General features: G+C 39.1%; 1 protein-coding gene across 11 annotated transcripts in view; it reads right to left on the bottom strand.

Moving 5' to 3' along the window:
• Positions 1–858: 858 nt before the first annotated feature.
• Positions 859–27,304, bottom strand: part of sh3pxd2a.S (SH3 and PX domains 2A S homeolog) — a 181,405-nt gene continuing 154,959 nt past the window's right edge. For 3 of the 11 annotated variants that reach the window (XM_041570931.1, XM_041570933.1, XM_018227424.2), the window contains 8 exons: positions 25,029–25,142; positions 18,909–18,992; positions 12,043–12,160; positions 9,319–9,653; positions 9,154–9,198; positions 6,981–7,030; positions 5,923–6,042; positions 859–5,737 (listed from right to left, as the gene is read on the bottom strand). In XM_041570931.1, coding sequence (XP_041426865.1) covers positions 3,821–5,737; positions 5,923–6,042; positions 6,981–7,030; positions 9,154–9,198; positions 9,319–9,653; positions 12,043–12,160; positions 18,909–18,992; positions 25,029–25,142 — 2,783 coding nt within the window. In that variant the 3' untranslated portion in view covers positions 859–3,820. The remainder of the gene's footprint in view (positions 5,738–5,922; positions 6,043–6,980; positions 7,031–9,153; positions 9,199–9,318; positions 9,654–12,042; positions 12,161–18,908; positions 18,993–25,028; positions 25,143–27,304) is intronic. The other 8 variants (XM_041570934.1, XM_041570935.1, XM_018227425.2 and 5 more) reach the window with 4 other exon arrangements.

Here is a 27,304-nt window from a genome sequence, read left to right as displayed (position 1 = left end):
GAAATTCGACCATCAAATTGAAATACTTTGAATTAAAATATCGAATTTGAACTTTTTTCATCGAATTTGGGTATTCTGCGGTCGAAGAAAAATCGTTCAATCGATCGAACGATTAAATCCTTTGAATCAAACGATTCGAACGATTTTATTGTACGATCGAACGATTTTACTTCGACTTCAAAAAACTTAGAAAAATGCTGTAGAAGGTCCCCATAGGCTAACATAGCACTTTGGCAGGTTTAATTTGGCGAAGTATTGAAGTCGAAGTACTTTGAATGGTCGAATATTCAAACTATTTTAATTCGGAGTAAATTCGAAGTGGTAGTATCCTATTCGATGGACGAAGTATATAAGAAATTACTTCGAATTTCAAATTATTTACTTCGAAAATTCCCTCGAATTCACTTCGACCCTTGATAAATCTGCCCCTTAATATCCTATTTGATGATGAATAGGGCCTTCTATCATTATTTGAACGTCACTTTAAGTGGACAAAAAGAGTCCAAATGATACATGCTGGGCAACTGCAGAGGGGATTTTCCAATACAACACTTTTGTTGTTGTACTAGATTAGTACAATAATAGTAAAAGAATGAAAACCCCTACAGTAATGCATATTAACTTTTTCAAATCTTCATCAAATCATAAATGGAAAAGGAAATGCACCCAGGTGCAGAGATTTGTAATAAATCTGTGAAACAGGCAGAATTATTTTAAATAATTATAAATATTTGTATATAAATATGTGTTGCTTAATAGTACTGTATGCACTGCACTTTTTTTTCAATACTGCACTTGAGTGTAACTTGTTATTGGTAAAGTGCATCTATTTTCAAATAATGAACCACTTCTCTCTCATTATTGGAAAAAAAAACATAGTTATATTTAATAATAATTAAAATAATAAGTAACTCACTACTATTAGTACTGCAGTCTAGCAGATATTCTATGTATTACTTTATTTAACACTGTCCAGCAGAACTATATAGTGCTTCCATTCAAAAAATGCTTGGCTAGAAGCTTAAAACCCATAATAACAGCAACTGGTTGGTTATACAAAATACAAAATTATACAAGTTATACAAAATTAGCAATGAAACAGCCAAAATCACCAAATAGTTGGAAAAAATATGGTTGCCTAATTTAAATAGAATTTCAGTTCGTATTGATTTTCTTTATTACCCACTAATAAATCCAGGTTTAAAAATGAGCATAAGGCTGGAGTGTCCACTATCACCTTGATAGAAGTGGCAATGTAGTTCAAAAATTTCATTTTTCAGCTGAAATAAAAAATGTTATATCCTGATAAAGCCAATTATAATTTTGAATTGGCCCAATACATTGGCATATGTGGTATACAGTTACGGGGTTATTTACAAAAGGTCGAATTTTAGAGTTATGTGAATTTTATTTTTTACTCTAATACATTCAAATGTACTCGCAACTTAAATGGGAGGTTATTTATGAAAAACTCACACGTCTAAAATTTGAATGAATAGGAACGACCCGAAAATTGTGAGTTTTGACCAAAAAAACAATTCAAAAATTTTAATCTACCATTCGAACCTTAGTAAATCTGCCCCTTAGAGTATACCAATTACTGGCAATATTGTTTTCAAGCTATAGACCCCTTTCCTTTTGCTAAAAACATTGGGTAGAATGATATGATCAAGTAAAATCACATTTTTTTATATTGTCACAGAATACCTATATTTTGAATTGTAGTGTGTTTTTGTGTGATGCCCAACTTGATATCAAAGCTGTTTTCTTGTAAGTGTGACGCTTCTTGTATATTGTCAAGCGTACGCACATTATAGTGGTGAAAAGCAATTTTTGTCGGATGCTTTCAACTTTAACAATAATAGGATCAATAAAGTAAAGCCTGCCCGAAGAACACAGAGGGGGTTATTGACTAAACTCCGAATGCAAAAATCATTTGATTTTTTTTTTTATTAAATCATTTATTTTTCGTAATTTATTAAACCCAGAGGATGGAAAAGTCCGAATTACAAAATCTGGCATCTCAGACCTGTGGAGGTTGCATAAGAGTCAATGGTAGAAGTCCCAATGATTTTTTGATGTGCGCAATTTCATCTAATTCCCCCAAACTGTACGGGCAAAAAACATAAGAAATCTGTGTTTTCTGTTGAAAAATCCCAAAAAAATGTGAAAACCTGATTTCCCGCTAAGCAAATTTTCAGGAAAATTTAATAATAAATAAGCATAAAAAACCAGAGCGGATTTGATTGGAGTTTGCAGCAAAAAATGTTGCGATAAAATCGGACTTTGATAAATAACCCCTGTAGTGTGGGACAGAATTAACCAATCATCATCAGAGAATATAGATTTGGGCTCTGAGAAAGATTTTTGCTGTTATTAGGGCATTAAAATGTCAACATTATATACATATTGCTGTGTTAGACATAAACAATGGCAGCTAGTCGCACACAGTAACATAAATCCCTTGATACAAAAACGACAGACATACAACATATCCCAACATCAGTTTGGTTTTTCATCTGGATATTTAATATGAAGTGAATGAATGAAGAATTCCTGAGTTCAAAGTGTTTGTCTTATTTAGTCATGTTCTTGTCCACTAAGGTCTGCGTGTGAATAAATAATACATAACACATTCGACTACAGGAACAAATACACACACAAATGAAGACACCGATGGAAGGAACTTCAGTTGTATCTTTTTGGTCACCGGAAAATGTGACGGAGATCTGTTCCTTATGTAAATAAACAGATGGAGCAGACTTTGCACACTATACTTTGTAATCAGTGGTGCACTCACGTCTGCTGCTTCTTTATATACTCACATATTTTTTATACATTTTTTGTTTTAGGAGTAACCACCCAAAATGTTAAACACAGGTTAATGATATGGGTCTTCTTTCAGAAGAAGTGCAGGTTAATGTTTTTTGCATTGCTCTGTTTAAGGTCAACTACTTTTGGTTCACGTGCTCTGGAAAAACAAAAGGATAAAAAAGACAATATATACAAATGAGAATTCTACAGATTGTAAATCGTTGGCACATTCTGTAAACAAGGCAGCCAACAATGCACTCGTTCCATGGCACACCTTTCTGGATATAAAATAATGTGTCTCCAAACAATGTCTATGCAAAGCAGAGGTGGTTAGCGGACACACTATGCATGTGAACACCGAAGGGTTTAAAAGAACTACTTGCTTAAATGTGGTTACAGACTTTTCTGATTATCAAGCAACTGCCTCAAATTATTAACTCCACCACTCCAAAAAAAAAAAAATTATAATCCATATTTCTAAATAAGGAGAGAGCCTTACAAAAGGACTACCTGAATGCCAAATAAGAGACGCAAGTGCAATGCTCTAATAAGAGTTATCCCATAATCCGCAAAACCTTTAAAAACCTGAAACAAATGCACATACATTTGTGGGAAAAAAAGGAAAATTAGATGAACCAGAAGTATTCCATAAGGATATTATGCAGTCGGTGCCCAATGTATATAGATCTTTTGCTGCAAGTATTCCATGCTTGGCAAAAAACGCATTTTATCATTCTTGTCGGAAAAAGATTTCTCTTGAGTCAAAAAATAACTTCCTAAACAATTCTAAACATTCTGTAGTGTTTCAGACCTGAAAGTGAAGGCACTCAAATTTTGTAGTCGAGACTGGATCTCACACCCTGTGTTTCTTACAAATATATTCCTCAGCCAGTGGCCTTCATCTTGTAAAAATCTTGTTTCAGTTTCTTTTTTCCAACAATATAGACCTTATAAAAAACACATCTCAAGTTCTTTAAATTATATTTATATATATTTAACTGTCACACTAGTTCTTTTTCTCCAGATAATTTGAAGGTATCCAGCCTTTAAATGGTTTCCCCTCATCAAGGATTTGGCAGTACCACCAACCATTTGGATTTTTCTCCAGGACTTCCATTGAAACCCCTTCCTGAAATCCTACAGTCTCATCATCTCCTTCATAGTCTGCAATGGAGATATATATATCTTTGAGATTATTGTGGATGAACTGAGACTTCTCGATTGGCTTTGGCCGAACAGTGGACACGGGTATGCCGTTCTTTTGAGAAGGCCTGACGGATGTTTCCGATTCTGACAAATCTGCATCTGGTTTAGCAGAAAAACTTATTTTTGCCTGATTTGGCTGAGAACGGACAGTGTTAAAAGATGCGTTTCGCCGAACTGCTCTCAAGTGGTCTGTGGCAGACAATGATTCATTTCTGCGTAAATTGCAAGAAATATTATTATCCTTTGGAGGAGCAGAAACAAACACAGACTGAGGTCTTACAGTTACTTGCTTTACTCCATTCCTCAACTTTACAACATTGCTTCCTGGTCCTGGAGGTTTGGAAAATCCACCTGGTGGTCTAGAAGGAACGGGAGGTGTTGCTCGTTTGCTTTGGTTAATAGTGTTTAAAGCTTGCACTCTTTTTTCAATCTTCTCCAAGCTATTTGACTTATTTTCATTCTTTTTCATTTTGGTGGATTCAGACTCAGCTGTTGAGGTATCTGCCTTTTTATTATCCACAAGGTCTAGAAAGTGCGATGGTGCCCATCCTTCAGAATCTTTGTACTTAATATACCACCACCCACTGTCTTGTTTTTCCAGAACTTCTACTTTGGCTCCTATAGGGAAACTGATTTCTGTATCTAAGACTTTTTGATAGGTGCTTGTTGCGGTATAAAAAATCTTTTGATCAATGCCTTCCTCACTTTTGTCATTGTTAGATATAGTAATAGACTGAGAAGTATTGGAAGAATGATCCACGGAACGTCTTCTTGGTTTGTTATCAACACTTTCAGATGCTGCCTTTGGTGGGTTTTCTGATTCTTCACTTTTCGAACCTTTAAGCCCACTTCTGAGTTGACCTGTTGGTCTCAGTTGGCGCCTCAAACTGCCTATGTCCATTTTATCTTGGTTTTGGGAGTCAGCTTTACTTAAAAAAGGCTTCGGTCTTACTGTTGGCTTTGCTCTTGTTGAAGGGACGACTGCCTGTTTTTGCTCAGCATCTTTCTTTGTACTAACCTTTGGTACAGCATGTAAACCAACATCTGAAGCTGACCTGGGTTTTATCTCCTCACTTGTTGAAAAGGAGACATTTTTTGTTTCTTGTTGGACATTTCTTTCAGACTTATACTTTAGAAGAGGAGGTTTTGAAGATGTTGCAGTGGGCGCATTTCTTTGTATTATTACAGAGCTCTTTTGTGAATCAGAGTCACCACTTGATTCCTTATTTGACACAGCGTCTTCCACAAATGGTCTAAATCCCTCATTTTCATAAATTATCTCCTCTTCATTAGTTATGTCATCAGGAAACTCACCAACTCTAAATTTTGGACTCAGTAGAGAGGACACAGGAGAAGGTCTGGATGGCTGGAACATATTTTCTTGAATAAGATCACCTCCATGACTCTGGTTTGAAACATTAAGTTCTACTTCTAAATCAAATCCAAATGCAGGCACATCATATTCAGGTTCCTCGTATATATGTTTCGATGGAGACTCTTTGGGATCAGCGGAAGTGCAAGTTATGGGAGTAACACCTTCCTCTGAATCTTTTTGTTTAACTGGTGGTGCAGGAGGAGGAACTTTGGGTCTTGTCAATGTGCTTGTCCTCCGGTTTAAGTTTGGTTTCTTTCTTTTGTCAATATAAGATGATGGCGCCCATCCTTCTTTTTCTCCAATCTGAACATACCACCATCCACCTGAGTTCTTTTCAACCACCTGCAAGTAAATCATCATATCAGAGTTAGATCACTGCTAGTTGAAGACTTGACCAGTAAAGGTCTTGTGTTTGCTTATTCTGTTCTACTTAATCAATCAACCAAACCCATTTTAAAATGTAAATAGTAGTAGTAATAGTAATAATAGTAAAAATAATAGAATATTAGTAAGAAACATGTGCCTACCTGAGCTTTTTGACCACCATGGAAACTAATGCCATCGGATATGCAAGACTGGAACTCTGCAATAGTGTAATATTCTACTTCTACTGAAGGAGGTTCAGGTGGCTTTGGTAGCTGGAATCCCTGAAGAATTAAAGAGAAAAAACAAACACTTGATATCTCCAAAAAATGCTCTGTTAAAGAATTTCATACAATCATTCATACAAGTGCATTCTGTTGCTTGTGGCATAACAGAGCCAGAAAAAAATCAGCCAGAGGGTCATAAAGTAGAAAGTCTTTTTTTCAGCTTTGAACAACCCCGACCTTCTTATCTCCTCCAAAAACTCTCCTCAAGCATTATCACCCCCTTACTTTAAAGGGGACCCGTCACCAAAAAACATTATTCAAAATCCTATTTTATCAGATTAGTCAAGGATAATGAACTTTAATTACACTACATAAATTATTTGAATCTTATTTCCTTCAGTCTGGGATTTCAAAATTATAGCAAGCAGGCAGCAGCCATTTTGTGGACACTGTTATTAAGACAAGCCTTGTATCATCTCAGAATCTTGTTTGTGCACCAGAATGGGGGACCCAATGTCCATCCCCATGCCCTGGTTACACAATTAAATGGTAAAGAGAACTGGGGGAATGTGGGGAGAGCAGTGATTTCTAGGAAGTGCTGAATGGAAAGTGAAAGTAATTGTCTGCCCCGCCTCTATGCCACGGGCATAGAGGAGGGGCAGACAATATTTGATTGGCAGCTGAGATGTTTAAATGAGCTTACAACAGCTATGAATGCTTTAATAAAAAATAGAAATTGGATTTCATGTTTAATTTGAGAAGGACTTTTATTATACAGATTTTTGTGTCTGGGTGACAGGTCCACTTTAAATCAGTTTTAGTTGTGGCAAGCCAAAGATGTTTGTTAATGCTATACTCCAGGATCAGAGAATCATTACAGTACAGATGTAGGCTTCATTGCAATTAATACAATCAAATATAAGCAATTAACAATATAAAATCTTTATTATTTATGCTATATGTGTATAAAAACCTGCAAAATAAAATGAACATACCAAACTAGATTCTCTGCGAGGGGGAGGCTTCATTCGTAAATTTGGAGAACCTGTAAAGACAAAGAAAATAAATTTCAATGGGGCACTTTATTAAATATGTTAACACCACTTGTGCAGCACTAACCTTGCATGTTAAACGGTAGCAGTACATTTAAATAACAAATATGTGTTTTAAAAATATATTTGCTTTCTTTTCACACCAATGTCCTTTTTCAAAGCTAATAAAAATTAATGTATAAATTATTCCCCCCAGTTGGTTACAAAAGTTAAGTTATCTTAAAGGGAAAATAATCTTCCATCATGGTGTTCTTCTGACAAAAAAATTGAAAGAAAAAATCAATTCTACTTAGATCCACTTTCAATTTCATCATTTGTTTGAATGGAAATCTATCACTCCTCTCGCATGAGAGTTCACAAGAGGTTTTGAGTTGTTGAGTTACCATTAAAATATACGAGCAGGTGTTTTCACGCTCAAGAAAATCCAAAAAGCAAATGACAAATATGTAAATAGTCGAGAACCACTCAACATTGGTGAGAGGAATCGAGAAGATCTTCAAATGTAAATAAATGTCTATGTTTCTATCTAAATTATTGTACTATCTGTTTGGTAGTTAAAAAAAAATAAAAAAAACACCATTAAATGTACTGCAAAAAAAAAGATATCTTAAATGGTACTTAGCATTGCTGCTCAAAGGTGATAGGCTGGCACATGGATTAATTCCCAAGGATTGGTTAATTGAGAAGTAGTGATGGGCGAATTTGCAGTGTTTGCTGAAAAATTCTCGAATTCCCAGCAAAAAAGGCGGATAATTTGCGAAACGGCACCGGCGTCTCGTTTTTGATGTCGGCGTCCGTTTTTTGGTCGCCTGCGAATTTTCGCGGCCGTTTTGCGAATTCATTTGCCGGCGGGGAATCACGAAAATTCGACCCCAAATTCGCGCCTGGCGAATAAATTCGCCCATCACTATTGAGAAGCTTTTGGATAAAACACCTTAAATTAGGTGGACCTGGCTGGTCCACTGCATTTTCGCTCAGACCTATATCTGTTTCTTCCCCTTCCTTTGTTTATTTAACATATATTTTCTTTGCAGATATGAACCTTTATTTGGGCTCAATCGAAATTAGGGGACAGTATTTTGTTATGCTATGATTTATCACAGTAGTCATGGTTACTAAGAAAATAATGTCATTATGTACTCACACTAAATTTCAAAGAAATGTATTTAATTCATTTCATTACTTAATTTAAGTTAAATGAATAAAAAAGGGTACAATATATTTTATTGAGGGTCCATCCTCCTCTGCAGCTGGTTGCAGGTTTCGAAAAACAACCGTTGTGTGATTAAGTAACAGGTGATCTCAGGGTCTGACCTAACCCATAACCCAACTTAGGGTCTGACCTTACCCATAACCCAAGCCCTGCCAGGACTCAATGTAAGGCTCATGTATTGAGACCCACATCCATGGAACTACTGGGCCCACAAAAAAATATTGTTGAGGCCGACAAAATTCTATTCAGTTCTGTGCAAGCTGGACATACACGGTCATCTTAGTGTAAGGAAATGTAAATGGAAAGACTGCTTTGAGAGATTTCATGAACAAAAGCAGAGGTTTATTTTCTCACCCCATGATCTTGGGGTCTCCTACAATGTCCTCTGAGTAATCACAAAGTTGCTTTCAGACAAAGACCTGCATTCAGGTGAATCTGAAGGTCAGATCACTGGGCAGCGAACAAGATAAAGCAAAGCAGCTTGACAATTTATTTATTAAAAAGCACAACCCACCCTAAAAGGGGTACAGTGGAGAAACGCTCCATGCTAAGATAGGAAAACATGTCCTCTAAATGTCAAATTAGTCAGGCATAGTATAAAGAATCTACCCCATTAATCTAACATTCTTCCAGGCTAGGCTTTCCGCTCCAAAGCCGGAGCTTTGTCCGATATATGATGATTTATCAAAAGAAATAAACAATCTAAGGGGTCTTTTATACATGCATTTAATGAAGCCATTATGGATATCCCTATCCATAATGTTAGTGTAATATTTCTTAGCAATGAATTCACAAAGCTCATAGAGTGGTGATGCCAAAGCAATGGTTTACAGCTCTGAACTAAAACTCCTATTCTACCCCAGTCAACAGCCAGAGCAAGATGCTGGGAGACAAAATACATACCAGTTGGAGGGTCTTGAGACTGATATCCCTCCTCTACATGTGCACCTATTAAATTTAAAGACAGAGCACTTTGTAATTCTACATGATAAAGGTTCTTAGTTCTGTCACTTCCATACAAATATGAGAACGTGTGCTTAATATGTATATGTAAGCGTATGCCCTTACTTATTTCACTCCTTTGTGGAGCAATTCTTGCAACGGCAGGGGAACCCGGGGTCACCTTTGATACTTGCTGCTCCGATGACATCATAGAGTTACCATTGGAGTCATTACACAGGATAGGCAAGCTGATTTCTTTCTTGCTTATGGTTTGTTCTTCAGAGTCGTTTCCTCCCTGGCCCTCTTTGTCATTGGGAGTCTTTTTGTTTAGGAGGTTACTAATTTCCATGATGTTTCCTATAATTTCAACTGGACCAGCCAAATTCTTCTTACAGCACGGGATGTCATCTTTGGCCTTTTTCAGATAGGACGCTGGAGCCCAGCCCTCCTTGCCTTGGTATCTGCAAAAATCACAAAGAATGCAGAGGTGCGAAAAATTGAGAAAAGTTCATATATATTTAGTCAACCCTGTTTTTAATAGGGATGCACCGAATCCACTATTTGGGATTCAGCCGAATCCCTGAATCCTTGGTGAAAGATTCTGCTGAATACCGAACCCGAATTTGCATATGCAAATTAGGGACAGGAAAGGAAAATGTGACGAAAAGTCACATGATTTCAATACCCACTCCTAATTTACATATGCAAATTAGGATTCTGAATCCTGCTGAAAAAAGCAGAATCCTGGCCGCATCCCAAACTGAATCCTGGATTCGGCGCATCCCTAGTTTTTATTTATCACAAAATGTTTGTGAGAAAATAATTCGCCATCTGCTAGCGTGAATCCAGCTGTGCCAAATGGGTTAATACGCCGTGAGAATTAACACAAAGGGATTAGACCAAAATCTGAGAAGTGGCAAGAAACCAGTTCCAACATCTGTTTTCCAGCTTTGTGCATAGGAAAAACTCCAGTAAGAAATCACGTGACCAGAACGGTAGGAAATAAGACTCAACCCATGCCGAGAGGTGTCAGGCTAATCCCATGCACGTCTAAAATGGTTTATGTCATAATGCTTAAGGACGGATTATGACTTTTTGATGAAAACATCACTCACCGGTCTGTAATACTTAGAACCTTTGCCTTATGCGTTGCACATGGAATAATTGTTATCAATATCATGATTAGCACAACTTTAGTAAGAGTCTTTGACCCAGCGACAACAGCAGCTGTGTCCTTTGTTCATAATGAATGATGTTACTAGCAAGACCCTAAAGAGCAGAGAAGAGAGCTAGAGAAGACGGGATCCAAGAGATGCCGGGCCTGCTCTCTATTCATATCGTTATAAGGTTTACAGTTTAAGTTCCTGGACGGTGAGCTGACATTTTCAGAAATTCATACCTGACCAAAGGCAAAAGGAGCTATTTTGGGATTCAAAATGGTTTAAATGCAAACTAGTTTACATCTGCCTATGGCTGCATAAAGACACTGCTTTTCTGTGATAGGAGAAGGTATATTTTACAGACAGAGAAATAACGTGCCAAGGTACACAGCTACTAGCTTGCCATAGGAAAGCTTTCACATGGGTAGACATGACTTTTTCCACTGTGTCCAATGGAAAGAAAAGTCCTCTCACTTTCTGTAAACGTCAGCTTAACATCAAAGAGAATATATAAGGGTTTTAACTTGTGAGTGAAACATATTAAGCAGTATCAGCACAAAGCAAAAAAGGGATTATTTGAATGAAGTTTTACAAATGTGCCATTTTTTTTTGTTTCAAATATTTTACTGATGCCTGTTAAGATGCAGTCACGAAGGCATATATAACAAATGACAAAAATCAGACAAGTCCTCAATAAATAGGTAAATGTGCCATTAGTTACAAAAGTTGCTGAAGTTCCAAAAACCCTTAAATTCCTCAGAATGAGAGGAAACCATGATAGTCTGCACAGGGACCATTTCTTCAACCCCAGATGACACAAAGGGGCGCTGTTTAGCCGTTATGAAATACAGGGTTAACTTGGAAACTGCACTTTGCACTTGTGACAAATGTTTAACTGGGTGCAACAAGATGTCCAGTGCAGCTTGCAGGGAAGATGGGGTGCAAGTGTTGGGCATGGGCTGTAAATGCGTAAACTGTTCGGGCCCTTGCTCATTGTCGGCACCAGGACTTACTGTAGCAGTGACCTGAGAACTGAAAAGCCAAGTCCTGATTGACCCCCAGGATTTTACACTTGGCCACTGCAGAACAGCAAGATAAAGGTCATATTTTAGCTTTTCAGGAGATCACAAATTTTGCCGTGACCTCCTTGACTAAATATCTAGAGCAGGGATCCCCAACCTTTTTGACCCGTGAGGCACATTCAAATGAAGAAAAGAGTTGGGGAGCGACACAAGAATGAAAAATGTTCCAGGTTGGTGCAAAATAAAGGTGGCCATAGACGCACAGATAATATCGTATCAAACTAGTTTTCGTACGATATTCGGTGTGAGTATGATGGGAAAAGAGCCGAACGATATCGGCAGAAGACTTGGATATCGTTGGCTCGCCGATTGGACGGAATTGTTACGTCTATGGCCACCTTTAGGATTGTAAATTGATATTTGGTAGCCCTATACGGACTGTCAGCCTACAGGAGGTTCTGTTTGGCAGTACACCTGGTTTTTATACAACTAAAACTTGCCTCCAAACCAGGAATTCAAAAAATAAGCACCTACTTTGAGGCCAGTGTGAGCGACATCCAAAGGGTTGGTGAGTAACATGTTGCTCATGAGCTATTGGTTGGGGATCACTGATCTAGAATAATTGCTATTTAGCATGAATGTCCTGCCACAGCACCCACATCCCTTACCTTATAAACCACCAGCCCTCCAGATTCTTCTGGATAACTTCTACAGTTTCGCCTTTCTCAAACCCAATCTCATCTTTCCCTTGGCTCGTATAGGGTTGCACAGTGATGTACTTTTCTTCTGATGGGAACAAAATGTAGAATTATTACACATTTAATGGCATAGAGAAGGCACAGGGTTGTTATATACTTATAGGAAGCATAGCAACTAATAAGCATTAAGATGTTCTATAATAATATCTTGGTTTTACCCTCCCCCCAGCCAAACATTTCATCTCTGAACAGCAAAATGTATTTATGGCAACTAGAGGAGTTTCTCTATGGCAGTTTAAAGAAGTTGCCTGCACAAAGACTTGCAATATGGAAATTCCCACACAGATGTATAATACAGGTAAGGGATTTGTTATCCAGAAAGCTCTGAATTACGGAAAGGCCATCTCTCCCTCTCCATTTTAATGAAATAATTAAAATTTCCTTTTTCTCTGTAATAATAAATCAATACCTTGCACTTGATCCCAACTAAGATATAACTGATAACCTTAAAAAATTCTATAGGCTTTATTTAATGTTTTTTTAGGAGACTTAGGGGCAGATCTATCAAGGGTCGCATTTCGAAGTAATGGGAGTTTTTTTTGAAATCCCATAACTTCGAAATTCGAATAGAAAAAGAGCAACCGAAATTTATCAAAAAAAGTCTAGGTTTTTTTTTTTTCGGGTGAATAGGCCGTTTTCGTTCAAATTCGAATCGTACAATTTGAAGTAACCTCGTATTTGATCGAATATTTTCAAAAAATAACTTCGATTTTTCACCAATTGATTCCAAATAGGTTCTAGGAGGTCCCCCATAGGCTAAAACAGCAATTCGGCAGGTTTGAGATGGCTAATGGGCTCAGTTGAATTTTTAAAGAGACAGGACATGATAAATTTCGATATTCGAATTTTCTTCAAATGAATTTTCACTTCGACCCTTGATAAATCTGCCTTTTAGGGTATGGGGATCCAAATTACAGAAAGAGCCTTTGTTTGGAAAACCCCATGTCCCAAGCATTCTGGTTAACGGGTCCCATACCTGTATACATATAGTAGTAATCAGAGAGAAATATTATGAACATACACAACGATACATGATTAAACTTTACTGAAACATGAAATACAGGACTATAAACCCTATCCACCATATAAAAGGCACTAAGTTTGCCCAGGAGTAGTAACACATAGCAACCAATAAGATGCTTTTAAACAGGTGACCAGTAAATGCTTACTGCTGATTGGTTGCTATGGGTTTATTGCAATTTAGGGTCTTTTATTACATTCCTCACTATATATTTTACATACAGTTGCATCTGTATAATTTGGTAGCACACCTAAAAATGGAACCGCATCAGGCCACTCTTGCATTAGAATCTGGATGCAGTATTACTGATAGGTGCTGGGAATTGTAGTTTAGCAACATCTGGAAATCCACAGGTTAAAAAATCTGTACCACAAAGGGATGTTTTTCTTGCAATAACAAGATTTTGTAATATTTATTTAAACACCCAAGAGGCAGAATAGCCAGTAGTTGAAATATCCGTGTGCCGCATGTTTCTAATAAAGGGCAAGCATGCTAAGTGAAATCTCAGTTTTATAAACACCCCCTCCACTTACACAAACAATAAAATTGCTTCCCAGTACAAACTGTAAAGACAAATAGTGCATCTATTGATTGCAGCAGAAGAAACCAATACTGGATGATTGGTACCCTGCCATTAAATAGAACATGGTGCTAATGAAAAGTAATGAGCAGGGTAATGTGCAACATCTGCTTGGCAGGAAAAATGCTTTGTTTTATTATTTATTCAGCATATTTACTGAATTATAAGTTATTGCATATAAAACACAATATACAAATGTCAGCTGTTTCTTATTCCAAAGCAAGGGAGGAGTTGCCATAGTAAGCAAACAAGCAGTGCACAACAGTGCCAGCAGACACCAAGGAAACTGGCAAGTTTAGTGCTCGGTTGAGGACAGAAAAGTATATACATTGTTTTAAAGAAAAAAACTATTTTTTGCTTGGCGTTGGATAGGAAAGTAGCCTACAGGGTTCATTGAAGACCTCAAGTGCTGTTGCTCGAATTGCCCCACAGCTGTTGTGCAAAGAAATCCCATTCATTTAAGGTTCTACATAGCTGCTCTTCACCAATCATGCTTCCTCTTGAGAATTTGAATCAGTGGTGTTAACTACATATACAGCAGACCCCACGGCTGCAGGGAGGCCTGGACTGTGGGGTCTGCTGAATAGTTGTCTACTCTCCCCTACATTTAACTTTGCTGAAAAACAGAGGCATGAAGTGAGGGGTCCGGGAGTTGGGAAGGAGGGACTGTTCAGACCACTAGATTTTTTGCTGGGTATGGTGGTATTCTAACGCCATTATAGGTGGTTCCCTGGGCCGCCTCTGTCAATAGAAGCTTTGCAGCTGTGCCATTCTTCAAGGATGTGTTTTCTCCATTTTTTTTCACTGCATGAGCCACCTAGTTCAGTGGTCCCCAACTGACCCCTTGGATGTTGCTCCCAGTGGCCCCAAAGCAGGTGCTTATTTTTGAATGTCAGGCTTGAAGGCAAATTTTGTTGCATAAAAACCAGGTTTACTGCCAAACAGAGCCTACCAAATAGCCAATCAACCCTTATTTGTAGGGATCCACTATTTTGGATTCGGGCGAACCCCCGAATCCTTTGTGAAAGATTTGGCGAATACAGTACCGAATCCTAATTTGCATATGCAAATTAGGGGTGGGAAGGGGAAAACATTTTTTGTTTTGTGACAAAAAGTCACGGAAATTCCCTCCCCGTCCCTAATTTGCATATGCAAATTAGGATTCGGTTCAGCCGGGTAGAAGCATTTGGCCGAATCTGAACGCTGCTTAAAAAGGCCGAATCCTGGATTTGCTGCATCCCTACTTATTTAGCATCATGCTTGTGTTGCTCCCCAACTCCCCCTGAACTAGCTGGAATGAAATACATTCTGAAAAAAACAAAAAAGGACTGGGAGTCCTTAAAAGGGAAATGTTTTGTAAACATACTGTAAAGAATGAAACCTTTGCTCTCAGCCTATTCCCTTTCCTTAAAAAAAAATAGCACAATCTACTAGGGTATGGTTATTGTATATTTTTTTTGTTAGCTCAAGGTACAACATGTCTCAATGTCTTAAATTAAATATACCATTAATGGGTTGAGTGCAGAGGACCTCTTGTATTTGTCTTTAATGTTATTGTAACTCCCAGCATATCCGTCTGGTTGAGAATGACTAATAAACTGGATGGATGCTAATGTAAGAACACGGGGCAACTTTCCACCCATGGCAAAGCAGTTTATGTAGGAATGAAGAGTGGCCGCAGTAGGGCAGCAAGGGTGATGGTAATGCTTTCTAACAAGGTTACCCAATGTGGAACCTTCTACTGTTGTAGAAGTACAACTCCCAGCACCCACCACAAAAAGCTTATGATAGATAGGATGTGGGAGCTAATGCACCTTTGGCTTTATTAAATAATGTTTTGCCTAGACATTACCATTACTAAATACAGCCCTGGCTCCTCAATGGCTAAAGTGGTCAGTGGCTCCATGAACTCCTCTCAGTGCAGGTAACATAATGCGCCATGCTGCAAGCCAATCATACTCAACAGATGAGCTCTAAAGTTGTACTGAAGTTAACATTACACCCAACACCAGTAAACCCATAGCAACTGCACATTATTCTAATTATACTTAACCAGCAAAACCAACTGTTTGCCTTGGGTTTGTGCATAACTCCTGGTAATTGTACTTAAGAACTGGAAACATTCCCAAGGTTCTGCTTTGCTAAGATAAACTGGATTTCAATCTTTTTAGCAGTTTGTTCATCCAGACAAATTTGTGTAAAGAAAACTTTCCCCGTGGTCAAACTGCCTGCATGGCCACCACTTAGCCATTAGGATTTACGTTGATTTATGGATGCCAATCATGACTTGGACAATTCACGTCCACCAACCAGGCCATATGTAATTACTATTGGTGTGGAAGAGAACGGAGCAGATATTTGGAAAGCCCGATGCTTGACAATATAATTTAGGGAAAATTGCTATTTATTTTTAAGAATAAGCAATTTGAATAAGGATTGGAAAGATTTATAGGCATAAAAACCATTAAACGCACTGGAAACAAATGAAACAAACACATAATGCAGATATAAACACACACTATGTGGTCTCGGCTATTAAGAAGCACTTAAGCCTTCGAGAAATTGGCGTTTGATTCATATAATTTTGTTCTAGGCGCTATTTTTATTGTGAAGCAAGGACAACAAATTGGCTAAAGTATTATAATTATGAAACTTAAATAAGGGACATAATCCCTTTGATGGGAAATAGCAAACCACATAGATATAACATAGATGAGACTGGGGGTGGCCTCCGTGTGGTGTACAATTATTATTCCATAGTTATAAAAGGAAACCATGCCCTTGATTTTATATCTAAATATAGGTTGATCCCTCTGCACTAGAATGACCATTTAAATGTATTGTAGGAGGGCCCAGCCAATGAGTATAATGGGGACCTAATAGGGGGGGGACCCTTTGCATATTAAATCATCTGACCTTCCTTGGCCATTCCCCAATTATGCCAAAAACTTTGCCCATGACCAAACCAAAACCCACCACTCCATACAAGCCCTAACTCATTTCATGCTTTTCCAACTTGATGAGCCTCCTCTGATTGTAGGCTATCTTAACGAAATAAAGGTTAAAATATTGTGGCTGACAATATGTTGGGCACCACCCAGTGAGTTAAATCACTAGGCATGTGGCCTGGAATAAAAAAATTAGGGCAGGCTGTGCCACCACTAAACAAGTTTCTCTTTCCCCCACAGGCGCTCAAACACTTGTCCAGTGGGAGCAGGGAAATCACATGTGGGTCCAACATGGAGATGTGACACTTTACAAAAAAAGTACCTCTAGGCAATGTGATTTTTATGGAAGATGAACTGGCATGGAATGTAATGTTGGTGCCCAACGTTTACTTTAAAGTATTTAAAGTATAAAGATCAGTGTTATTATGGCAGCCAGGGTCAAACTAGTTGACCAAGACTCCATGAATGGATGAAGAGAAGTGAGCTACCAACAAGGAACGGAAAGAAGAGAAGAAACCCTGATTCTTTACCTTGGACCATCAGATAATGCTGGATTATAACTCACAGAATTCAATAAATCATAAAAATTAAGGCATTCTGAGTTCGGCAACATTTGGGGATCTGAGATTAAGAAAGAAAACCCTAGAACAACTCTGAAGGACATAAATGGTTATATGTGACGGTCCCCTCCTGACTCCTAAAATTTAGACAATATTTCTTAATCAAATGCAAATTTAAAAATGCCTTATCTTGTGCTGAGCTATTTGCACGGCATAAAGTATTAAGCAGAGCTTTTGCCTTTTTTCCCCCAAACCACAGCAGATTTTCATATTAAGCATTTTCCCTCAGTCAGCAGTCTCTCCTGCCTCTCACGTTCTTGCTGTCTCTCCTACTCTATTGGGAACGACTGGAGCTGTGGTTTGGAGCTCACTCTCCTGGAATTAAAAACAAAGCTGAACAGTGAATTCTTAAACCGGAAACTGTATGTTTGCTATGACTGGTCGCGTGGGTGCAGTTCAGTTGTACCTACAGATCCTAAGTGAACACAACTCAGTGTCTTACAAGGAATGTTAATGTACTCTCTGGCAGCAGGGACTCACAGGTCTTTCACTTGTAAGAATGTTAAAACCCCTAACGTGCCCTCAGGAAATGCTTTCCACTTTATACATAGATGTGTTTTGTGTCATGACCATAGGGACAAAGAGCACAATAACCACCCACTCTTTCACTTGTATGGTTGGAGTGGGTACCCTCGCTTGTCAGCCCGGAAGCACTAACTGCCATGTGTGCACCGACGCTGGAAGGCAATTGCCAGACAACCTTTGCCTGAGGCCCATGGAGCTAAGGAGCTAAGGTGCTGCAGAAACAAAATGCTTGAGATTTACTCCCGTTGTGCCCTGAAGACTTGAAATTTGAGGCATTTAAGCAGTTGTGAACGACAGCTCCCAGCATTCTTACCAATACCCAGTGGTGCTGAAGGCTGTAAGCCTGAAATTCTTGCTTTTAATACAACTCAGAGCAACCACAACTGTCCTCCAGATATTGCCAAATTAAAGTCCTTACATCCCCCCCCAATGGTGGGATGATGAGTCTTAATTTTACTTGGCTGTCCAAGACACTGTGCATTTTTTCCAAACAGCCCCCTGAATCTGAAGCACATCCATCTCTATCCATTTATTTTTATCCAGGGGTGTTAAACTGCTGCCTTGGGACCCTGGAGCTCACTACAGATGTTTGGAAATCGCTGCTCTCAGTCATGAAGGACAATACTGTTAGGCTACAGATGTTCATGGTATTTCCATGTATTAGAACACAGAGTGACAACAGAGAGACAATCCGGAGAAAAGACTTCTTGTCCATCAGGACACCTGGAAAGCACACTGAGCCGCAGCAGTCTGAAAATGGCAGCTCAAACACAGGCTCTCATGGTTCATCTAATATTTACAATAAATATAATACAAGTTTCCATGACATGTGCCTCCGGAAACTGGGGAGAACTCATTCCATTGCACTCTTTTTGCAGCACATCCCACTGACAAGTATTCCAAATGAGAACACAAAGCAAAAATGATGCTCCCTGCTGCTGGAACATAGCTCATGCAACTTTTAGATATCTTGAGTTCCACCAACTATGGCTGATACAGAAGCAAATCACATTTAGGCTGGAAGCAAATGAATGGAAAGCCATAGTGCACATTAGAAAGTGTGTGGTTAAAGGTCTAATCACCTCGGCTTTGTAGCCTGTTGACAATGCCGCCCAGCGTCCATCGCCGGTCCAAGCGCCGTAGATGAGCCTTGCGCCTCTTAGTTACTAGTATGAAAGATGGATGGAAACGTGAGATAAACAGAAAGCAAAACATGACAGGATGATATGAATAGGAACCATAAATAATATTACAAGGCACATTAAACCTATTGACAATGTGATGGCAATGAGAATGAATGATAATGAACCTTCCCCTTAAAAACAAGTCTTTTATGCACAGCATATTATATTCTGGTGGTGATCGTTTTCTGCTCTGCAGGGGGTGCCAGTGAGTTTAAATTACCATGGAGCCATTGAGGAGCAATAGAAAGGGGCTCAGCTCAGGGTGAGACTAAGGGTCAGGGCACACGCTCAGATTCGGGGAGATTAGTTGCCTGGCGACAAATCTCCTCTTCTTCGGGGCAACTAACTGCCTCCCTCTGGCTAGAATGTAAATCACCGGTGGGATGGCACTCGGTTTCACAATGAAACTTCGGGTGACTTCGGAAAATGAATCGCTCCGAGTGCCATCCCGCCGGCGATCTACATTCTAGCCGTCGGGAGGCAGTTCGGGGAGATTAGTCACCCCAAAGAAGAGGAGATTTGTCGCCGGGCAAATAATCTCCCCAAATCTAATCGTGTGCGCTGACCCTAAAAAGAATGCCAGAATCCTAGATACACAGCCCAGATTAAGGTCACATTTGCTGAGATTTAGGGTGAAAATATATTTACGATTCACTATTAGATGTCCTTGGATGATGGCTGATGAACTGCTAAACCAGTACTTTCCTGCATTGTTAACCTTGTTGTGAGCTGGGGGGGGGGGGGGGGCTTGGGCAATGTTTGGACCTCCAATGGGGCTTTGACTAAAGTTATATAACCACTAAAATCACATAAAATCAACTTGTTTTAAGGAATTGCTGTTTCTTTGGAAGAACATGCTCTGATGCACATGTGTTTCACTGAAATACATGGCTAGGTGATGGCACATTAATAATATCAGTATGACTTTGATCTTGTATGTTGTGTCACTGCCAAAAATGGAAGAGTCAATTTTAAAGCACTTGTTCAACCAATCAACTTGCTGGAGCCACCTAAGGTAGTAGTACTTGTAGCTGGTTATAGGTAGGTTTACTGAACCAAAGTCTCCATGGTGAAGGAGGCCAGTTTGCTGAACTGTGCAACTTACTGACTAGAAAGCCATATGTTATTCAAAGCAACTGGCTCCTGGACCTCCTAGGCAGCCCAACAGAGCTGTTTGGACATTGGAAAGGTTATTGGCCTAAATGCTTAAAGCTGGTTTGCAAAGAACTACATGTGCATTGAAAAAAAAAAATTACATTTTAATAGCTGCCAGAATTAACTATGATGCAAAATGCATGGGTCAAAAAGTGCTTATTTCTCTGTTTTGCGGGCCCTTGAAAGGTTAACATGTTAAACAGAAAGAATGTGTTATACAAATATCATTGGCATTGTACGATTCCCTTAGGATGGCTTGTCAACTAACATACACTGGGAGATCTTTATTCAGATACAATCCGTTTGGCAAATTCTGAAAAAGAACAACCCTATGATGCAATGTTTATTTTCACAGACAACATATTAGTACTTAGTATTCTAAAACTGTTACACCAATTATTTTTTCTGCTTGCGTATTTTATCCAATGGACAGTCCATGATTGCTGCCCCCTATTGATTTGAATGGGAAATGGCTGAGCTCCAATTTCAAAGTTCACATGGGCTTCTTGTTCGTAATGGGCTACAAATATCACTCATTGGCCCTATATGGGCAAACAAGGAGACGTGGGTGGCACGTGTTATTTGTAGAAAGTTTGCCACGCAAAAAAACAGGACTGGTTCCTACTACATTGGGTGCATGGTTCCATGTCAGCCCTTTGGAAATAACTTCATCTTTCTATCAGGCACCAAACTTGTATTGTCAATAGTGATGGGCGAATAAATTCGGCAGGCGCAAATTTCCACGTTTCAACACCGGCGAATAAATTCGAAAATTCACCATCAGCAAAAAAAAATTTGACGTGCGTCCGAAAAGTCGCTCGCGTCAACACTATTCGGACGCCCATTGACTTTAACGCCGGAGTCAAAATTTACACGAATTGACGCGGGCAAAACGGAAGAAATTCGCCCATCGCTAATTGTTAATGCTAAGGGCCCAGCAGTCACTGAGTATGAAAGCATTAATACTGTGTATTCTGATATATCTTAGCATAATACCCAACTCATTTTTCTTAAAGCAATAACAATTTTAAGTCAATGTCTGATCTCACTAGGTTAAGAAATGCCTTCTGACCTATAACCTGCTGTAATAACTAACAGGACGCCTGCCTTTAAAACGCTCATTTTTCTTTTGGTATTTGATTGGGTTAGAGGGCAGCGAAAACAGGAAGGGAAGGGGAAAATGCCATTTTGTGGTGGAGGAGAAGGTACTATTTATATCCTTGTGGGACAAGATAGTAAACCCGGTTAAAAATTTTAACAGATTATGTTAGGAATATGTAATATGTAATATGAATATGTAATATAATGGCAAGGAAGAGCAAATTGTCCATCAAGTCTGCCTACTTTACCACATTCTGTTTATTTAGACCACAATATTTACATATTTATACAATGTATGGGACCTGTTATCCAGAGTGTTCGAGACCTGGGGGTTTCCGGGTTAAAGGATCTTTCCATAATTTGGATCTTCATACTTTAAGTCTGCCAGAAAATCATGCAAACATTAAATAAACCCAATAGGCTGGTTCTGCTTCCAATAAGGATTAATTATATCTTAGTTTGGATCAAGTACAAGCTACTTTTATTATTAAAGAGAAAAGGGAAATCATTTTTAAAAATTTGGATTATTTGGAGACAGCCTTTCCGTAATTCTGAGCTTTCTGAATAACGGGGTTCCAGATAAGATAACAGATCCCATACCTGTACCTATCACTGCATCTGAACATAAAGCTTAAGATATTTGTAATTAAATATTTATTTAGTATTAAAATTAAGATTGTAGGGCAATTTGGGGTCATTATAAACACTGGAAAAACTTGCACCTGGGCAGAAAGCCATGGCAACCAATCAGATGTTGCAGATGGTTGCCTGGCTGAAAGAATCTATGTACTGCTTGGTTGCTATGGGTTACTGCCCTGGTGCAAATTTGCTCAGTGTTTATAAATAAGTCCCCGACACTCACTCCTTATGTCTGAATACAAAAGCCTTAATTGTACATGACCAATAAAGTGCAGCTATGTTGTGCTTTTGTAAAACATTTCTCATTGTGTGCCAAATCCCTTTTACGTATATTATTCAGATTATAATAAAGTCTATAGACTGTCTTCACAACTCAAAGTGCTTCCCCGCCGTTTGGTCACATTCGTTTTGCCGACTTCTAAAGGCTCGATATTGAAACCATCCGGACTTTGAACAAACTGTGCCTCGGGGAAAGGGGAAGTTAAATGCACCTAATTGAGGCTGACTTCCATTCTGTACTCCAGCGTTCCTTTGACAAACCTTCCAAACAAATGAGTTTTAAGAATTAAAAAATTGCCTTTATTTCTGTATCTAGTTGATTCAGCTCAGAATATATATACTGAGTACATAATATACTGTATTGCAATATCCCATATCAGGAACTCTAAACATTTGTACATGATACCAGTCGCAACATCTGCACAGACCTGCAACATATCTGTTAAGCAGCAGAATTCAGATCAAATAATTTAAGCCCAGCAAATACAGTTCTATTGTTAGCCAAATAGCAACTATTCATAAGGCTAGCAAGAAAGTCAAGTAAAACACAACAAGAACCCTATTGTCTCCTATTAAACTGCCTGGTACTTTTGTTCCGTTGCAGAACAATGACTGCCAAAGGGACTTTCAGCTGTAAGCCCCCTACAGACACCAACTAGAAGAGCTTGGGCTCTAGAGGTCTCTATATTCCTACCAATGATCTTCTTATTCCAGAAAAAAAAAAAAAAAAAAAAAAATATATATATATATATATATATATATATATATATATATATATATATATATAAGGTCAGTCCTCTGGAGTGGTTATTGAAGTTCAGCTTCAAGTTCACATGCAAAACAAATCTGGAACTGAAACTTCATAAATCGGGGCTTAATTCAGCTGTTAACCCCCTCTCCCGTGATTGGTTCCTCCAAAGCAAATCAACCCTCTAAGGTAGGATAAGCATTGTCTGCATAACTCCCAACATTCTGGAAACAGAAAGAGGGACAAAAGGATGTTGACCACGCCCATTTGTGGCCACACCTCCTAATTACCATGTTCATTTTACAAAATGAAAGTCTGAACACATTTCTGTAGTTTTTAGGTGTTATTACTGTTTTGCTAATGAAAGTGAATTGCCCTTTAAGATGTGAGACCTATCTAAGTATTTAAGTATCTATTCTGAGCTCTCTGCCAAAAGCCAATTCAGTTAGATGCTTTGTATCTTTTTCTGGCTGTTCAGTGCAGGAGATCAAAGAGAAAGTCGGGACATTTCAGTAACAAACCCGGGATTGCAGGATGAGCTGTCAAAATCGGGATTGTCCTGCGAAAAACAGGACATTTGGGAGGTATGTGTCTGTTCTGTTTTGTGTAATCTCCCCATTTCCTAACTCATACAGGTATGGGACCTGTTATCAAGAATGCTTGGGACCTAGGGTTTTCCGGATAATGGATCTTTCTGTAATTTGGATCTTTATACCTTAAGTCTACTAGAAAACCATGCCAACATTAAATAAAGTACGGGGTATTGTTTTATTATTACAGAGAAAAAAGAAAATCATCTTTATAAATTTGGATTATTTGGATAAAACAGCGTATTATGGTCTTTCCATAATTTCCATATGTCTGACGAAGGGGCACGCCCCCAAAACGTTACATCAAGTGACTAATAAACATGCAGGGGTTCTCCCCGCTACACCGGCTTTGGAGTTTGGCATTTTCTTCTTATATGGATATTGGGAGAAGTGCCGACCCCTCCAACCATACTCAAGCCTCTCGCTATTGGGAGATAATTGGGGACAAAGGAAAATCTACAGAATACTTTCCATGGAGCATTCTGGATTGCAGGTTTCTAGTTAACATATCCCATATCTGTATTCATAATTATTTGCTGTGAATACTCCTAATACTAAGGGCAGAGACACACGTTCAGAATCGGGGATATACAGTAAGTCACCCAGCGACAAATCTCCTCGTCTTCGGGACGACTAATCTCCCTGAACTGCCTTCCGCCTGCTAGAATGTAAATCGTTGGTGGGATGGCCCTTGGAGCGCTTCATTCTCCGAAGTCGTCCGTAGTTTCCTCGTGAGGCAACTTGGGAAAACAAAGCTCACCGATTGCCATCCCGCCAGCTTTATACATTCTAGCCAACGGGAAGGCAGGGGAGGCAGTTCGGTGAGATTAGTCAACCTGAAGAAGAGGAGATTTGTCGCCGGGCGACTAATCTCCCCAAATCTGACCATGTGTCTCTGCCCGAAGGGATGGGTCATGTGCATTTTGCTAAACAAAGACATACACCTTGGGTACAAAGCTTGGGGCAGGGTGCAAAAGTGCCCTAATTTACACTCTGCTCCTTACCTTGCACTATGTAAATAAATAGTGAATAAAGTACCCCCTTTTGTAAAATATAAGGATATTATAAGTTACCGAGGAGTTTCATGACCATATAAAAACACGAGGCCGAAGGCCGAGTGTTTTTATACAGGTCAGGAAACTCCGAGGTAACTTCTAATATCCTCATATTTTGCAACTGGGGGTACTTTATTTATTATAATACACAAGTTTCGGTGAGTCATGTGACAGAAATGACATCAGAACTCACCGTTTATAACTGATGACATCAGAACTCACCGTTTATAAGGATATAATTTACAGGATATTCATGGCTTTTGTGTATTATACCCTAATATCTTCTCTTTCTGTTAAAGGGGAACAAATACTTGAAATCCTAAACGTGTCCTCCTAATCTGGTTATTTTTTTACTAACAAATGAAAAATAAACACACATATGTAGGAAAAGAAAGAAAGGAAAACAGAAACAGCTAAATGTTTACGGCACATGCTGTAATATAAATCTTACCGTCTCCTGATTTGGATGTATTAATTTCAGAGTCATCTTTGGTTCCAGTCTGGGAATCTAGGTAAGTAGCAGGTACCCATCCTTGCTCCTCTGTTGTGCTGACAAACCACCATCCTGATAAGAAAAAGGGAAAAACACAGTTAACTCCTGGCCTGATAAACTGCATTCCCAGTTTAATCTGTTTGTATGTTGGTAGGCAAGAGCCCCATTTTTTGCCTCACAATGAGCCATCATTACTAACGCACAAACAAAATGCCCCATGTGCCACTAGCCTAACAATAAATAGACCTACTGTATTTGTGTTACAGTACCACTAGCTAAGATGAACTTGCATATTCATAGACAGAACCAGATGATCCATTATATCATATTTTTTTCCAGGCGCCATTTGGAAAGAGGTTTTGTTGGAGCGAACAAGCCAAGTTATTGGAGACAGATCTTCATTGTTTGTCCCTTTTTCATGCACTGAGCTCTAAACATCTATTTATAATTATGAGTGGAAAAAACACAAGCTGAAATTCAGCTGATTCCTTACTAACAGTGCCTTGATGCAATGGGAATTACTTCTAAAGAAGCTCTCGCTGCAACAAGACTGCCAAATATCTGGATCATTACTCTGAAAAATATCCCAAATGCATAGATTAAACCTACAGGTTTTTTTTATTTCAGGTGATATTTCTTGCTCCTCCTTTGGAGAATGAGGCTGATAAATGGTCCTGCTGCACCTCTGTAATGCAGAGATTCTTGGACGTATCAAGTTTCTTCTTTGGCCCAAACATGATCAGAGATGATCTAGATTATAGCAAGGTAACAAATATATTTACAGTACCCCATTATACTTTTAAAGAGCTTGTTCACCTTTACATGAACTTTTACTATGATGTAGACAACCAGTCCATTTATTTTTGTTGTTTTTTAAAATAGGGGTTGCTAGGGTTCAATTTACCCTAGCATCCAGGTAGTGCTTTGAATGATAGACTAGATACAAGTATCAAACCTTAGTACTAATTTATGGAGCCAAATTGGAGAGTAGAGACTTGCAGCAATTCTCTATACAAGTAAAGGTGGCAATACACTGGGAGATCCGCTCGTTTGACGATGTCGCCAAACAAACGGATCTCTCACCGATATGCCCACATTGAGGTGGGCAATATCAGGCTGATCCAATTGTGGGCCCTATCACATTGAAAGCCATACAGGTGGTCGGATTGCGGGACCACATCAATGAACCGATGCAGCCATGATCTGACGGGATTTATACCCTGCCCGATCGGCATCTGGCCGACTTTCGGGCAGATATTGATTGGGGACGCCTGTCGAATGGCCCCACACACGGGCCAAAAAGCTGCCGACTCGGTCTGTCGGCAGCTTTTATCAGCCCATGTATGGGGGCCTTTAGGCGTTCTTACATGTTTCAACCATACATGCCCTTCAAATGTCCAAGTGCAATACCCCTAATAGTGTTCAAAACAGAAAGTAGGTATTTATCCCAAATCCCACTCTAACTGGCTGAGATGCTGCTCCCCAGCAGTTTGGCAAACTATGCAGTAAACTATTATGCTTAAGATCAGTTCAGGACAAATATAAATACAATCTGAATCAGGATTCCAGTAGAGTTAATGCTTTGCTGACTTGAATTTGTACTGAGGACAAAAAGGGAATGTGTCCTTGCATCAGCTTGCAGTCTGTGGGGGACATTTGGTATCATAAAATTGGAATGTGCACAGATTTCCTTAGTGCTCTTAATACTAGAGTCAAATGGATGTTTTTACCACGAGAGATTAAAATGTCGGCCAAACTACAATCCAGCCTTGCAGCCTTGCATGAGGAAAGACATACAAAGAGCTCAAAAAAAGCCATCATGGCAGCCATCTCTAGATGTACCATATGTCAGGGATAGGTAGGGGGCGCTGTGGAAGCAGAGGTGGGAAGGGTAAAGGCAAGAGCCAGTACTGTGCACTGCAGGAATAGGGTGACGAGGACGAAAAGTCAGTCAGGATGAATAATGATGGAGCAGACAAAGATCAGGACAGGATGGTGCGGGTGAAGAGACAGGAGTAGAACTGGAACAGGAGCAGGACTGGAACAAGACAAGGAGCCAGAGCTAGAGAACCCAAGCCAGAGACAATGCAACAGTACACAGGTTAGGCGCCAATGCACAGGCAGTGGTTGTGAGGAGGGCTGACCTTATCAAGGGCAGGGTCAGCCCTGATTGGCTTACCCCAGCCCACCAATTAGGATGCTGGGATGAGATGACTAATCCAGAGACACAGTAG

This window comes from Xenopus laevis, chromosome 7S, assembly GCF_017654675.1.
Source record: "Xenopus laevis strain J_2021 chromosome 7S, Xenopus_laevis_v10.1, whole genome shotgun sequence".
Taxonomy (NCBI): Eukaryota; Metazoa; Chordata; class Amphibia; order Anura; family Pipidae; genus Xenopus; species Xenopus laevis.
This window is presented reverse-complemented; position numbering and strand designations above follow the sequence as displayed.